General features: G+C 40.7%; 1 protein-coding gene across 1 annotated transcript; it reads left to right on the top strand.

Annotated features, from left to right (window-relative positions):
- Nucleotides 1-179: 179 nt before the first annotated feature.
- On the top strand, nucleotides 180-14,927 carry LOC131927771 (uncharacterized). The gene is made up of 8 exons (XM_059283576.1): nucleotides 180-406; nucleotides 3,919-4,107; nucleotides 4,875-4,993; nucleotides 8,941-9,013; nucleotides 11,057-11,164; nucleotides 11,835-12,023; nucleotides 12,539-12,660; nucleotides 14,624-14,927. Exons 1-8 carry the CDS (start codon nucleotides 321-323, stop codon nucleotides 14,707-14,709), a joined length of 972 nt encoding a protein of 323 aa, XP_059139559.1. The 5' UTR covers nucleotides 180-320; the 3' UTR covers nucleotides 14,710-14,927.
- Nucleotides 14,928-15,762: the final 835 nt, after the last annotated feature.

Raw genomic sequence — 15,762 nt, 5'->3', positions numbered from 1 at the left:
ACATGTTTTAATCAATTTGTTGCCACTCTGTGTTGTGTATTGTGAGTGACAGATCAAATAAAAATATGAATACAAATGTCTGTACAGTAAGATGAAACACTATATACGAAACTTGCTTGATGTTGATGACTGCGGTTGACGACGTTTAAGTGTGTATTGTGTCTTAGATGCTGAGATCTGGGCAAACAAATTGGCTAAATCTTGAATTTTATGGGGCAGTAGTTTAGAATTTATACTGCTGAAACATTTCGTCTCTACCATTAGCCGGTCTCCAACACTGTGATACCTTGTCGTACCAGCTCCACAAGTACCAGAAAAGAATGAAGCAACAGTTAGTTATTGCAGTGGTCGTCTTCTCAAGTTTTTTCATAGTTTGTCAAACTAAGAAGGGTAAGGACGATTCATGGTAAGTCAAGCGGTGATATTTTAGTAAAACGTGATTTAAGTTTAATAAAATACTACACATTTTAGTTTTAACATAATGAATCTGATGAAAAACGTATTTGAATATTTCTGATAGAATTCTGCAGAATTAAAAGACAGGTTTTTAAATTTAGTATATAAACATGACTAAGAGGTATTTAGTAATACAATTATTATTGGTGACAATACACACATTACTGTAAGTGCATACATATTAGTGATATTCAACAAAGAAAAAACTAATCCGTTCTCAAATAAATTTAAGATTATATATATATATATATATATATATATATATATATATATATATATATATATATATATATATATGTGTGTGTATGTATATATACTGCTTAGACTTACTTTTGACATGGATGTCTTCTTGATACCAATGTTGTTCACAACAGAAAAATGTCCCATATCTTATAGTCAAAACTCGTAGCTTTGTCTGTAAGTCTACTTGGGTATGTTCCTCATTACCTTCTCTATAATGTTTGTTTTTATTTTGGTATGGTCAGTGGCCACAGTACCATTTCTATCTTCATGGGAACAATCTAAAACTGACCGCCAGGTTTTGATTCTTTAACTAGAGGGGGAAAGTGCCAACCCTTACGCTATAAGCAAGTTTCGCTTTTTAATTGCAATGGATGAGTCGCTGGACAGCTGTTCCACCTCTCAACTTCTTGTGTTCATTAGAGGTGTGGGTGAAGATCTAAACATAACACAAGAGCTGGCTTCCCTACATATAATGTATGACACTGTTACCATAGAGGATATCTAACCATAGATAGTTCAGAGACAAACAGAAAATCGCAAGATTTACCATATTTCGCATCACTATAGTTAATTGTGTGGGAGGGGATCCCTTACAACACTAAAATTAAGAACGAAGAAGAAGAAGCTAATTTTGCGAGAAAATTCTGAGCAGAGTATCTAAGAAAAGAAATAGACAACTTCCTGATAGTAAAGGCAAGTCACAGCTATTATCGTCTGATAAAGAGTGGGTATAGAAATTGGCCTCTGCTGCAGACATAACTAGTCATTTAAATTTTCTGAACCTATAACGGCAAGAGAGTGAAATCTAGTTTCTGATCTATACACCCACCTAAAGGCCTTAAGATACAAACTTGTCATGTTTTTGGAACAAGTACAGGCTAACAACTTGACACACTTTCAGCAGTGCAAGGTCTTTACGGCTGAAGCAACCACTGAGTTCCCCACGTCATTAACATACGATATCGTTGAAGACCTCCAGCTGCAGTTTCAGTAGCGGTTTTCTGACTTGGACTCAAAGGCAGAAGAAGTGAGACTGTTTCAAAGCCCATTTGAAGCAAATGCGGCCAGTTGCAAAGATGAACTGCAGCTGGAGGTCATTGAATTGCAAGAAAATGACTTCCTCAGAGACAAGTTCAAAGAAGGCCGGATGGGTTTTCATACGTTTTTGCACAAGGAAGACTTTGCTAACATTAAAACTTTTTCATCAAAGTACCTTTCAAATTTTCGAACAACATACCTGTGTGAAAAAACATTTTCAAGAATGAAATACGTGAAGAACAATTTGAGAGCAAACGTGGACCTCGGGTGGGGGAGGGGGGATGGACACTTGAAATTTGTATATATTTCTATATAAATTATATTTTATTGGGGGGGGGGGGCGGTAGACTTCTTCGGGGGGCGCCACGACCCTGAAGAGATGCCTTAAAGAAACTCTGGCCCCCGAACTGATATTTGATAGTTAATGCGGCCCTCGGGCTGAAAAGTTTGGAGACCCCTGCTATAAGCTATTGATGTCAATTCTGGAAGGCTCAAAACTGTTTCAGTCATTGGCTAGTTGAATAATACTGTCTGAATCAGGCCATTGTGACCTTCAGACCCTAGCGAACAGAGTTTCTTCCAGGCATCTCTTCGGGGATGCGAAGCGCCCCCCCCCCCCCCCCCCGAATTTTTTTTATTGCCCCCCCCCCCCCCGAACGAAATGAAATTTATATAATTTATATAGAAAATATATACTTTTTACAGTGTCCGCCCCCCGAAGAAAGTCTACCGCCCCCCGATAATTTCAAGTGCCCCCCCCCCCCCCCCCGGAGAAAAAAGTCTGGAAGAGACACTGCTAGCCAAGTTGCTCACTGTGACCTTCAGACCGTTATAAAATTCCTCTGTATCCCCAGCAGTGGTGGCTACTGTGACTCTAAAATTCCCCTGTATCCCCAGCAGTGCTAGCTACTGTGACTCTAAAATTTCCCTGTATCCCCAGCAGTGCTAGCTACTGTGACTCTAAAATTTCCCTGTATCCCCAGCAGTGCTAGCTACTGTGACTCTAAAATTTCCCTGTATCCCCAGCAGTGGTGGCTACTGTGACTCTAAAATTTCCCTGTATCCCCAGCAGTGCTAGCTACTGTGACTCTAAAATTTCCCTGTATCCCCAGCAGTGCTAGCTACTGTGACTCTAAAATTTCCCTGTATCCCCAGCAGTGCTAGCTACTGTGACTCTAAAATTTCCCTGTATCCCCAGCAGTGCTAGCTACTGTGACTCTAAAATTTCCCTGTATCCCCAGCAGTGCTAGCTACTGTGACTCTAAAATTTCCCTGTATCCCCAGCAGTGGCGGCTACTGTGACTCTAAAATTTCCCTGTATCCCCAGCAGTGCTAGCTACTGTGACTCTAAAATTTCCCTGTATCCCCAGCAGTGGTGGCTACTGTGACTCTAAAATTTCCCTGTATCCCCAGCAGTGGCGGCTACTGTGACTCTAAAATTTCCCTGTATCCCCAGCAGTGCTAGCTACTGTGACTCTAAAATTTCCCTGTATCCCCAGCAGTGGTGGCTACTGTGACTCTAAAATTTCCCTGTATCCCCAGCAGTGGTGGCTACTGTGACTCTAAAATTTCCCTGTATCCCCAGCAGTGGCGGCTACTGTGACTCTAAAATTTCCCTGTATCCCCAGCAGTGCTAGCTACTGTGACTCTAAAATTTCCCTGTATCCCCAGCAGTGCTAGCTACTGTGACTCTAAAATTTCCCTGTATCCCCAGCAGTGCTAGCTACTGTGACTCTAAAATTTCCCTGTATCCCCAGCAGTGGCGGCTACTGTGACTCTAAAATTCCTCTGTATCCCCAGCAGTGCTAGCTACTGTGACTCTAAAATTTCCCTGTATCCCCAGCAGTGGCGGCTACTGTGACTCTAAAATTTCCCTGTATCCCCAGTGGCGGCTACTGTGACTCTAAAATTTCCCTGTATCCCCAGCAGTGGCGGCTACTGTGACTCTAAAATTCCCCTGTATCCCCAGCAGTGCTAGCTACTGTGACTCTAAAATTTCCCTGTATCCCCAGCAGTGCTAGCTACTGTGACTCTAAAATTTCCCTGTATCCCCAGCAGTGCTAGCTACTGTGACTCTAAAATTTCCCTGTATCCCCAGCAGTGGCGGCTACTGTGACTCTAAAATTTCCCTGTATCCCCAGTGGCGGCTACTGTGACTCTAAAATTCCCCTGTATCCCCAGCAGTGGCGGCTACTGTGACTTCCAACTTCCGCCCTGTGGGCTCTGTGGTAGCAAGATCAACGTCACGCTCAGGGCTATAAATAGCTTACAGACGCCATATTTCTCCATCGTCGCCAACCTGATGAACGTTTACCAGAGAGAGTTGTTGGCCCTGCTGGAACTTGCGGCCAACATGGTGCCTAACTTCAGGTTAGTTTAGCTCTATATTTAAGCTCTATATTTAAGTTCAATATTTAAGCTATGTTTTAGCCTTATATTTTAGCTCTATTTTAGCTATATTTTAGCTCGATATTTTAGCTCGATATTTTAGCTCGATATTTTAGCTCGATATTTTAGCTCTAAATTTTAGCTCTATATTTTCACTCTAAAACCAGCACATTGAACTCCTTGAGTTGTCAGTTGTTATTTGGTGAAATCCCAAAGGCTTTTTTTTAGTCTCTTGATAACATACCACGAAATTGTGTACGTAGCTGTGTACATACTCTAGAGTATCAGACAGATTGTGACCTGTTATTTTACCTGCGTTTCTCATTAATGAGCGAGACCTTAGTATGGATCACCTAATGGACAGCGTGTGATTTCTAACTCCAAAAGTCCCGAGTTTGGACAAATAGGCACATGAGATTGTTAGCCAAGGACAGCAACCCATCTAGGAGAGAAAACTCCAACATTTAACAACTGCTGCCATATAGATTGTTGTTGGATGGTTAAAAGCTATGGAAGCAAATCCAGAAAGAAAAGCAGGCTGAAACCGGAGTCAACGGTCTTTATGCATGTTAACACGTAATCCTTAATTGCGTTGGGGGGGGGGGGGGATATCCTATACAATATTAAAATGAATAACCCCGATAAAAATGGGGAACCTGTTATTCAATAAAATTGCCTCATTAACCAAAATGATTTTATTCTTAAACTCCTGTCATCTACTACCCATCACCCCCTCCCTCACTCTAAAGGTTTAAGGCGACCTACTTCCCTAGCAATGGCTACTTTATAGAGAGCATCAACAACGTGCCCGGGTCAACGGTCACACAGACCTACTGGAAGATCTTCGCTGGGGATAGCCTTGACTGTGGTAAATACAAATTTGCATATATATATATATATATATATATATATATATATATATATATATATATATATATGCCAATATGGATAATATATATATATATATATATATATATATATATATATATATATATATATATGTTGGCTGGTATCCTAATGCTGGCTGGTTATTAAATGGTTGTCACAGGTTGCTGGTTTTTTGTGTGTAGTTACATTCTGGGTTGGTCATAGCTGGATCGGGGTAATGTTCCCCCCTCCCCTTCTCACAAGACGCCGCACGGTTCTCACGGCGATGAGGTCTGGCAGGGTGTGACGGTGTCACGGATAATTGACGAGGTTCACAGTCGTGGACTGTGGCCGTGACCGGTCCCTAGGTGTGTGCATGCATTGTGTTCAATTTTATGTCCTGTCTCCCCAATGGTCGTCTGCTTAAATTTACGAGCTTGAGGTCGCGACTGTCAGTTGGGGTCAGCAGATGGTCTAAAAGTATGGGAAAAAGTTTGGTTGGATGTAGGCTATTTAAGAGGACTGTGTAAAGCTCTCTGTCTCTTACACACACGCAGCTAGGGCTAGAGGCTACTCGAGGCCTTATGGCAGCTGATGTATGGTTGATATGGCCTGGTGTTTACACCAGCGGCCCAACGTCGTGTTCTTGTAACAATGTGCTTCGTTCCTGTGTGATATTATTGTTATTTGCTGTGGCCTAGATGGATGTGGTACGTGTGGCCATATATTGTACCAGAGGCCAATGTCTTTTTCTCCAGTGGTTGGAAACCCTCCTGCCACTTGAGTACGATGTTTTTACCAGATGTCTGATGTCTAGTTTCCTCGGTTGGAAATATTCCTGTTGTTCTAGTGTCGAACTAGGTTGTTTTAAGGACCGAATTTTTAGAAGGATTTAAACCAAGAATGAGTGGAATCAGAACTAGGGATATTAACATTTTCAGATGTGATTCTGGGATTACGTAGCAGTGCAAGAAATAAAATTAGGACTAGAAATAATAACTTTGACATGTGTGATTCTGAGATTATGTAACAGTGCGAGAAATGAAATTAGGATTAGAACTAACAGTTACGAGTGTAATTCTGAGATTACCTAAGCAGAGCAGTAGCGCAGGACTTAAGGAAATGACATTTATATGTGTGTATTCTGAGTTGTATGTTTTATTATGAATTAATGTAAGCAAGGTGAATAATTCAGTATGAAGATGAAGTTTAAGGATTTGTGGTCATTTTTAATCTGTATTAAGAATTCTAGTGATGTTCTTGAATATGAAAGACTGGCCAGGTCTTATTTGTGTGGTGTCTTTAGCTTTGGCTTTTACGTCTATATTTGTTACGTCAAAATGAAGATAAATAAATGCATTAACTGTGTGTTTACTAAGTTTTATTTTTTAGTGTAAAATTAATGTTGTAGTGTTTGTAAAGTAATTAGTTTGCTCAGGTCTTTTAGACCTTCCTGTCCCAACGGGAATGCCACGGATGAGTGAATAAGATCACCTCTCGGGTTTAACTAAACCCCCACGTAACATTTGGTGTCAGAAGTGGGATCCGTGCTTGAGCAAACTAAATTAAGATTTTTTCAAAAATTGGTTTTTTAAATATGTTGAGTATATGTTGGTTTACCTCAGCATAATTTTTTTATGTGTATACCTTTTTTTATTTGCATTGTTAACTGTTGGAACGTGTAGAATACGTTTAGTTTACTGTAAGAATGTGTGTGTGATTGCTGTTATTTTGTGTGTTTTTGCATTGTGCTAATGTTAAACACTTATATTAGCACTGACGGAATTATTTTTAGACCATTTTTTATAAGAATTTGGGTGGCCAGTTGACATGCAACCTTTGTAAGTTTTAATGGTGTTGAACGTATTATTGGCAACTATGGTATTCGTTGAATAGTAATTATTGTAGATGAAACATGCTGTTACATAATTTTATGACTGGGAAGACTTGGCTGATATTGGTACTGGACGTACATGATCAGGCCTTGTGGTATAAAAGTATGTGTGACTGACGAGTATTTATCTTTATTGATGGCCATTTATTTGTAGTCGAAAGGCGTGATTTGTCCATTTTGGTTAACTACCCTTTAGAGATAAATACGTGTTGATACCTGGTTTCAGTAGATGTTCATTTTTGAGACATTTCAGTATGCTCATTGATGTTTATGCCTTCAGTGGCCTTTACTGTAAACTAGAGGTATGTGTTGTGTCAGTAGGGGAACAGTAAAGTAGAATGTTTATCTCAATTAGTTGTCTTTGTTAAGTTGATTGCGGGGACGCAATCATTTTTGCGGGGGAAGCATGTTGGCTGGTATCCTAATGCTGGCTGGTTATTAAATGGTTGTCACAGGTTGCTGGTTTTTTGTGTGTAGTTACATTCTGGGTTGGTCATAGCTGGATCGGGGTAATGTTCCCCCCTCCCCTTCTCACAAGACGCCGCACGGTTCTCACGGCGATGAGGTCTGGCAGGGTGTGCCGGTGTCACGGATAATTGACGAGGTTCACAGTCGTGGACTGTGGCCGTGACCGGTCCCTAGGTGTGTGCATGCATTGTGTTCAATTTTATGTCCTGTCTCCCCAATGGTCGTCTGCTTAAATTTACGAGCTTGAGGTCGCGACTGTCAGTTGGGGTCAGCAGATGGTCTAAAAGTATGGGAAAAAGTTTGGTTGGATGTAGGCTATTTAAGAGGACTGTGTAAAGCTCTCTGTCTCTTACACACACGCAGCTAGGGCTAGAGGCTACTCGAGGCCTTATGGCAGCTGATGTATGGTTGATATGGCCTGGTGTTTACACCAGCGGCCCAACGTCGTGTTCTTGTAACAATGTGCTTCGTTCCTGTGTGATATTATTGTTATTTGCTGTGGCCTAGATGGATGTGGTACGTGTGGCCAGATATTGTACCAGAGGCCAATGTCTTTTTCTCCAGTGGTTGGAAACCCTCCTGCCACTTGAGTACGATGTTTTTACCAGATGTCTGATGTCTAGTTTCCTCGGTTGGAAATATTCCTGTTGTTCTAGTGTCGAACTAGGTTGTTTTAAGGACCGAATTTTTAGAAGGATTTAAACCAAGAATGAGTGGAATCAGAACTAGGGATATTAACATTTTCAGATGTGATTCTGGGATTACGTAGCAGTGCAAGAAATAAAATTAGGACTAGAAATAATAACTTTGACATGTGTGATTCTGAGATTATGTAACAGTGCGAGAAATGAAATTAGGATTAGAACTAACAGTTACGAGTGTAATTCTGAGATTACCTAAGCAGAGCAGTAGCGCAGGACTTAAGGAAATGACATTTATATGTGTGTATTCTGAGTTGTATGTTTTATTATGAATTAATGTAAGCAAGGTGAATAATTCAGTATGAAGATGAAGTTTAAGGATTTGTGGTCATTTTTAATCTGTATTAAGAATTCTAGTGATGTTCTTGAATATGAAAGACTGGCCAGGTCTTATTTGTGTGGTGTCTTTAGCTTTGGCTTTTACGTCTATATTTGTTACGTCAAAATGAAGATAAATAAATGCATTAACTGTGTGTTTACTAAGTTTTATTTTTTAGTGTAAAATTAATGTTGTAGTGTTTGTAAAGTAATTAGTTTGCTCAGGTCTTTTAGACCTTCCTGTCCCAACGGGAATGCCACGGATGAGTGAATAAGATCACCTCTCGGGTTTAACAACCCCCACGTAACATATATATATATATATATATATATATATATATATATATATATATATATATATATATATATATATATATATATATATATATATATATATATGTAGATAGATATAGATATATAAACATTTATTTATTTATGAACGAGATATGGATATACATATTATATATACTTTAATTCCAACCGCAAAGTGTTTAAATTTAGCCTACCCCTAGCCATACATAAACATATCCGCCAATACATAACTTGAATCTCCTACTACTACATTAGGTGTCTCCAACTACATACCTGCAAACGGTGAAGAAATCATCTTCAAGTTCACCTCGTATGCATCCACTGGATAACCGTGATGTGTGGATAGTGAACAATTGTGGCTTGGATGACTTTACTGTCCTTCTAAACTGTTTCAATAAAATATGCTATGCTGTGTGATCGCTATGTTTTCGCCTTGTAGAGTTCGTACACATTGTTTATGTAATAAGTTTTGTTTGTACTAGGGGTTGTTTGTGGCATTTAAAATTCTGTGGATCTTACGATAGAACATTTTGAAATAGAAAATAGAAAATAAGATGCTAGATTAAAAAAAGTAAACTATAACACACACTGTAGCTGGCGGTACAGTGTATAGAGCCTGAGACCCAATTTTATATATATATATATATATATATATATATATATATATATATATATATATATATATATATATATATATATATATATATATATATATATATAACTTTGTTGTGAACGAAATATTTTTTTGTCTTTGAAAATATAAAAAAACAAAATATATAGCCCCACAAGCACACACTGATTAATGACGTGAGACAACTCTCATTTCAGTATGGGTGGGGGGAGGGGAGGGGTATTGTGTCCATTGCGCCCCCTGCCTCCCCCACTGCCTATCAGAAAGATAAGCCTTGTCCGCATAAGAACTGACCTGATACCACGTGAAATATGCAGGTGAGAAATAACAAACTTGTAGATATGTAAGTAAAACCCTTCAGGTATGGAAAGTAAAACCCTTTAGTTATGCAAAGTAAAACTCTTTCAAGGCTACTTTCAGCTGACTATGATATATTGTTTTGGAATTTATTTTAAATTGATTTTTTTACTGCAAGTAATATAAGTCACAATCATCCACGTCAACTTATTGATTTGGTGTAAAAATCGATGGGAAAAATGGCGCGTTTTATGCGAAACACATTAAAATTTGACTTATGACGAATTTTTTCCTCTTTGGGGATATTGGGTAAAATCGTTAGTGGATAAAGTACTACATAAATTCTTGCTGAATAAACATGTGATGGATTATATCTTGGTGGATTGAGCCAGTGGTCACCACCAGACCTCCACACCTGTGCTAGTGATTTCAACAGGTGACTGTGGTATTGTATCATTGGGATTCGAACACAGGTAGACCACAATTCGCATGCAAGCTGTTGATCAGTTTCAGGTTCGTTCGAAACTTTTTGTGTGTAGTCCATTTGTTTTTTGCAATATTACAGTAAAGTGTAAACAATTTGGATAAAAAAACATTTTATCATAAATCATCATCATTTTATTTCAGATCTGTTAAGTATTAAAGCTTACAGGAGTTTTTACTAATGAGAGCTTTATCTGGTTTGTCTGTATTCACATAGTTAAATATTTACAGAGGCACACTGATCTATCTAGTGAGCTGATCTTGGAACTGTGAGCCAGTGTGTCGAGACACAGAGGCACACTGATCTATCTAGTGAGCTGATCTTAGAACTGTGAGCCAGTGTGTCGAGACACAGCGACACACTGATCTATCTAGTGAGCTGATCTTGGAACTGTGAGCCAGTGTGTCGAGACACAGAGACACACTGATCTATCTAGTGAGCTGATATTGGAACTGTGAGCCAGTGTGTCGAGACACAGAGACACACTGATCTATCTAGTGAGCTGATCTTGGAACTGTGAGCCAGTGTGTCGAGACACAGAGACACACTGATCTATCTATTGAGCTGATCTTGGAACTGTGAGCCAGTGTGTCGAGACACAGAGGCACACTGATCTATCTAGTGAGCTGATCTTGGAACTGTGAGCCAGTGTGTCGAGGCACAGCGGCACACTGATCTATCTAGTGAGCTGATCTTGGAACTGTGAGCCAGTGTGTCGAGACACAGAGGCACACTGATCTATCTAGTGAGCTGATCTTGGAACTGTGAGCCAGTGTGTCGAGACACAGAGGCACACTGATCTATCTAGTGAGCTGATCTTGGAACTGTGAGCCAGTGTGTCGAGACACAGAGGCACACTGATCTATCTAGTGAGCTGATATTGGAACTGTGAGCCAGTGTGTCGAGACACAGAGGCACACTGATCTATCTAGTGAGCTGATATTGGAACTGTGAGCCAGTGTGTTGAGACACAGCGACACAATGAAACTCAGGACACTGGCCGTACTTCTCATTCTCTTCTCATGCTTCATGCTGGGCCAGGCCAAGAAGAAAAAGAAAATCTGCCCGTAAGTTGAACCCGATTTGCTGTACAGACACTTTAAAAAGGTGACGTAGAGTTTATCTGTTTATTTGATAGCGGCACGTGAAAGGTTTGTTTGTCATGCACATTATCTAGGTCAGTTGTACTTTACTCGGCTTGAGTAAGGTACGCAATAGGAGCTGGGTGAACTCATGTCTTAGAGCCGAACTCATGTCTTTCGTGATAGGAGTAATTTGTCCTACGACTCAACCACAGAATTTTGATATCCATGAAGATAATTAATTAAAGGCTGGTACATTATGGTTGTTTTTGTCAGTAACTAATTGATTAAAAGTATTGGTATGTTTTTGTAACATGAGAAAATATACCACTTATACCCACACCCAACCACACCCACCCAACTTATTCACAGCCACCCAACTTACCCACATCCACACTACCAAACTTACACCCACACCCACATCCACCAAACTTACCCACATCCACCAAACTTACCCACATCCACATCCACCTCACCCCCACCCCCCACCTTGTATTCCCGAGCCCACCATACTTACACCCACACCCCCCTCACCCACCACACCTACCTCACCCCCACCCCTCACCTTGTATTCCCTCACCCACCATACTTACACCCACACCCACCACACCCACCACACCTACCTCACCCCCACCACTCACCTTGTATTCCCCAGCCCACAGAACTCATGTGACTTCGATCAACCACCGTGTGGCTTGTGTGGGAGAAAAATTAACGTGACCCTCATAGCCAGAAACAACCTGACACCCCCTACATTTGAACTCACCGCCAACATCGTCAACGAGTTTCAAAGAGAACTACTCACCTTCTTGGAGAAAGCGTGTGTGATCAACGCTGCTTTCAAGTTGGTTCTTTTTTACGTTTTAAGAAATTTTAGTATTTTTTTAGCGCAATTTCCATACGGACAATTGCTATTATTAACTCGTCAAGGATGGATGTGTGTCCGATGTGTGTCCGCAGCTTTAAGTCGTATCTCCTCCTCAACGAAGCAATATCGAGGACTAGTTCCAAAGCAAATATGTTAAGCAAGTTCCGAGGATGATTGTGGGCCAAAAAAATTCCCGGAATTCCTTCCTGGATTTCCCGGAAAAGCCAAAAAACCTCGAAAAAATGCAGTTTTTGGCCAATATCTCGGCAACCAGACCACTTAGCGACTTGAAACATTTATCAATCGATTCCTGCCATAATTTAGAACAATATTGCGGAAGAAAGTTTTCAAAAATATCCTTTCATTCGGTCACAAAAAATTAATTAAGGTAATTGCGCTTAAATTGTCACTAGACTTTTTATTAACTTGTTTTTACCTTGACTAACCTAGGTCTTCAGAAGCTCGACAAATTTAATGTTTTTTAAATGCAGGTTCGAATCCACCTACTACGCTGGGCTGGGCTACTTTATTGACAGCATCAACGGAGTTCGAGGTTCGATTCCAAATGAAACTTTTTGGCACATCAGCAGCAACGGTGTGGCGGCCGAATGTGGTGAGTTAACGGTTGTCAGGTGTACGGTCACGTGAGTGAACGGTTGTCAGGTGTATGGTCACGTGAGTGAACGGTTGTCAGGTGTATGGTCACGTCAGTTAACGGTTGTCAGGTGAATGGTCACGTGAGTGAACGGTTGTCAGGTGTATGGTCAAGTGAGTTAACGGTTGTCAGGTGTATCGTCAAGTGAGTTAACGGTTGTCAGGTGTATGGTCACGTGAGTTAACGGTTGTCAGGTGTATGGTCACGTGAGTGAACGGTAGTCAGGTGTATGGTCACGTGAGTTAACGGTAGTCAGGTGTATGGTCACGTAAGTTAAAGGTTGTCAGGTGTATGGTCACGTGAGTGAACGGTAGTCAGGTGTATGGTCACGTGAGTGAACGGTAGTCAGGTGTATGGTCACGTGAGTTAACGATTGTCATGTGTACGGTCACGTGAGTGAACGGTTGTCAGGTGTATGGTCACGTGAGTTAACGGTTGTCAGGTGTATGGTCACGTGAGTTAACGATTGTCATGTGTACGGTCACGTGAGTGAACGGTAGTCAGGTGTATGGTCACGTGAGTTAACGATTGTCATGTGTACGGTCACGTGAGTGAACGGTTGTCAGGTGTATGGTCACGTGAGTTAACGGTTGTCAGGTGTATGGTCACGTGAGTTAACGATTGTCATGTGTACGGTCACGTGAGTGAACGGTAGTCAGGTGTATGGTCACGTGAGTTAACGATTGTCATGTGTACGGTCACGTGAGTGAACGGTAGTCAGGTGTATGGTCACGTGAGTGAACGACAGGTGTCAGTGTCAGGTAAAATGGGGGCCAGTTTTAAAAAGAAAAACATCGCGAGGGGACTTTAGCAATGAAAAGATCACGCACAGACAGGTATACAGATCATACAGGTCATACAGGTCATAAGGTCATACAGGTCATACAGGTCATACAGGTCATACAGGTCATACAGGTCATACAGGTCATACAGGTCATACAGGTCATACAGGTCATACAGGTCATACAGGTCATACAGGTCATACAGGTCATACTGGTCATACTGGTCATACAGGTCATACTGGTCATACAGGTCATACGGTCATACAGGTCATACAGGCCATACAGGTCATACAGGTCATACAGGTCATACAGGTCATACAGGTCATACAGGTCATACAGGTCATACAGGTCATACAGGTCATACAGGTCATACAGGTCATATAGGTCATACAGGTCATACAGGTCATACAGGTCATACAGGTCATACAGGTCATACAGGTCATACAGAACATACAGATCATACAGGTCATACAGGTCATACAGGTCATACAGGTCATACAGACCTCATGTGAATGTCTCAACCTATATCCACTCACCTGAAAACACAGGTGTAGCTATCGTGAGCATTAAGCATTGTGGTCTAGGATTATGCATTATCGAACTGTTTTAGCCGAAAGTTTGGGAGACATTCCCTCGACCGAACGAAATGACGTAGCATGAATGTGGAGTTTGAACCCCGGGCAGATGCGGCACTATAGCGCGAGACAGCAACCCATCTAGGATAGCAAACTCCAAAAATCAAACAAATGCTGTCTTGTACTTTCGTTCTTGGATAGACAAGGACTAATGAGACAAACCAAAAAGCAGGCTGAAATAGAAGTCCGCGGCCTATATGGCGCATAACAGGTGGATACGTAGTACTTAATTGTGTTGGAGAAAATCTTGTCCAACATTAAAATTAAAAACGAAGAAGAAGAAGGGCGGGGCAGGACATTACCCCAACGGTCAATAAACTCCCTCCACTATTGCAATTAGCCCCTGACAATCAACCACATATTGATACCCACCCCCTCTTGAAAATATCTATTATACATGATATTGATATATATAGAGAGATATATATAGAGAGAAACCCGGCATTTCATAAAACAAGATATCGGACCATTTCCTGAACTAATTCGGTTTTCTCATGTGTCTAGGCGTGTCTAGCTATATCCCAGTCAACGGGGAGACAATTCTGTTTAACTTCACCACCTACCAGGATGCTGGCTACGACTTCACGTGAGTTTTTAGCATTCGGCAGCAGAAACCTGGAGCCTGGACACTGGTCAAGGCTTCAAATGGCACCATTGTGTTACAGACCTAGATACCACACACAAACATCGACGCTCACATTGAGTTAAGACACTGTGAGAATTCAGTTGCTGACGATGGATGTGACGATTTTTTCGTGTCGTTAAAATATTACGGTTTTAAAAATTTTAAATATATATTGAAGCTTAACCTTGTGTATGTTTTTTTTTCACTGTGAGCAAACACGTAGTTCTTGGGCAGTGGTTCTTATCTTGGGTTCGATCGAACCCTAGGGATTCGGTTTGTCATTCTCAGGGGTTCGGCGGAGATCAAGACACGCCTAACTCATATGATTCACGATTGGATCTTGGCAGTGCGGACGATAAAATACTAAAAAGGGTTCAGTGAATGCACATATGAAACCAGTGTTTCTTCCAGACTTTTTTCTTGAAATCTTCGGGGGGGGGGGGGGGGGGGGCGGTAAACTTTCTTCGGGGGGGGGGGGGGCGGACACTGTTAAAAGTATATATTTTCTATATAAATTATATAATTTTCATTCCGTTGGGGGGGGGGCGGTAAAAAAATTTCGGGGGGGGGGGGCCCGGAGAGATGCCTGGAAGAAACTCTGTATGAAACTAGTGGGGTTCGTTACCATAAAAAAAATGTAAGAACCGCTAGGATCAATTTCTGACTGATATACACAAGCAGATGTCTAAAAAAAAAAAAGACTTGCCTGAAAGAAACTCTGTAGGTGGGGTTCAACGACCCAGTAAATTCAAGTTGTCACTTTACTTCGTCACAAGTAATACAAGGGGAGTAATTATAACATTTCAACATCTGTTAATTTTGATTGTTGTCTCCCATTACAATTTTCGCCATTAAATGCCAAGTTTATCTACGTATACAATTTTAGAGAATCTGTTAATTATATATTTGGATGATCGATATTTGTATATTTTATTAATACACTCGGGTAAAAGTTATCTTAAACTTGCTAAGTCTAGTGATATTGTGAGTTATATATAAAATTATATGTAAGTCAGGA

Source organism: Physella acuta, unplaced genomic scaffold (genome assembly GCF_028476545.2).
Source record: "Physella acuta isolate Inbredline_101_S28 unplaced genomic scaffold, ASM2847654v3 ptg000089l, whole genome shotgun sequence".
Lineage (NCBI taxonomy): Eukaryota > Metazoa > Mollusca > Gastropoda > Physidae > Physella > Physella acuta.
This window is presented reverse-complemented; position numbering and strand designations above follow the sequence as displayed.

Bases quoted from the DNA above. Each gene is read 5' to 3' on its own strand.
- LOC131927771 (XM_059283576.1), top strand. From the start codon at position 321: ATGAAGCAACAGTTAGTTATTGCAGTGGTCGTCTTCTCAAGTTTTTTC. The intron at 407-3,918 runs GTAAGTCAAGCG...CTGTATCCCCAG, and splicing joins AAGGGTAAGGACGATTCATG to CAGTGGCGGCTACTGTGACT. The intron at 11,165-11,834 runs GTAAGTTGAACC...TGTATTCCCCAG, and splicing joins AAGAAAAAGAAAATCTGCCC to CCCACAGAACTCATGTGACT.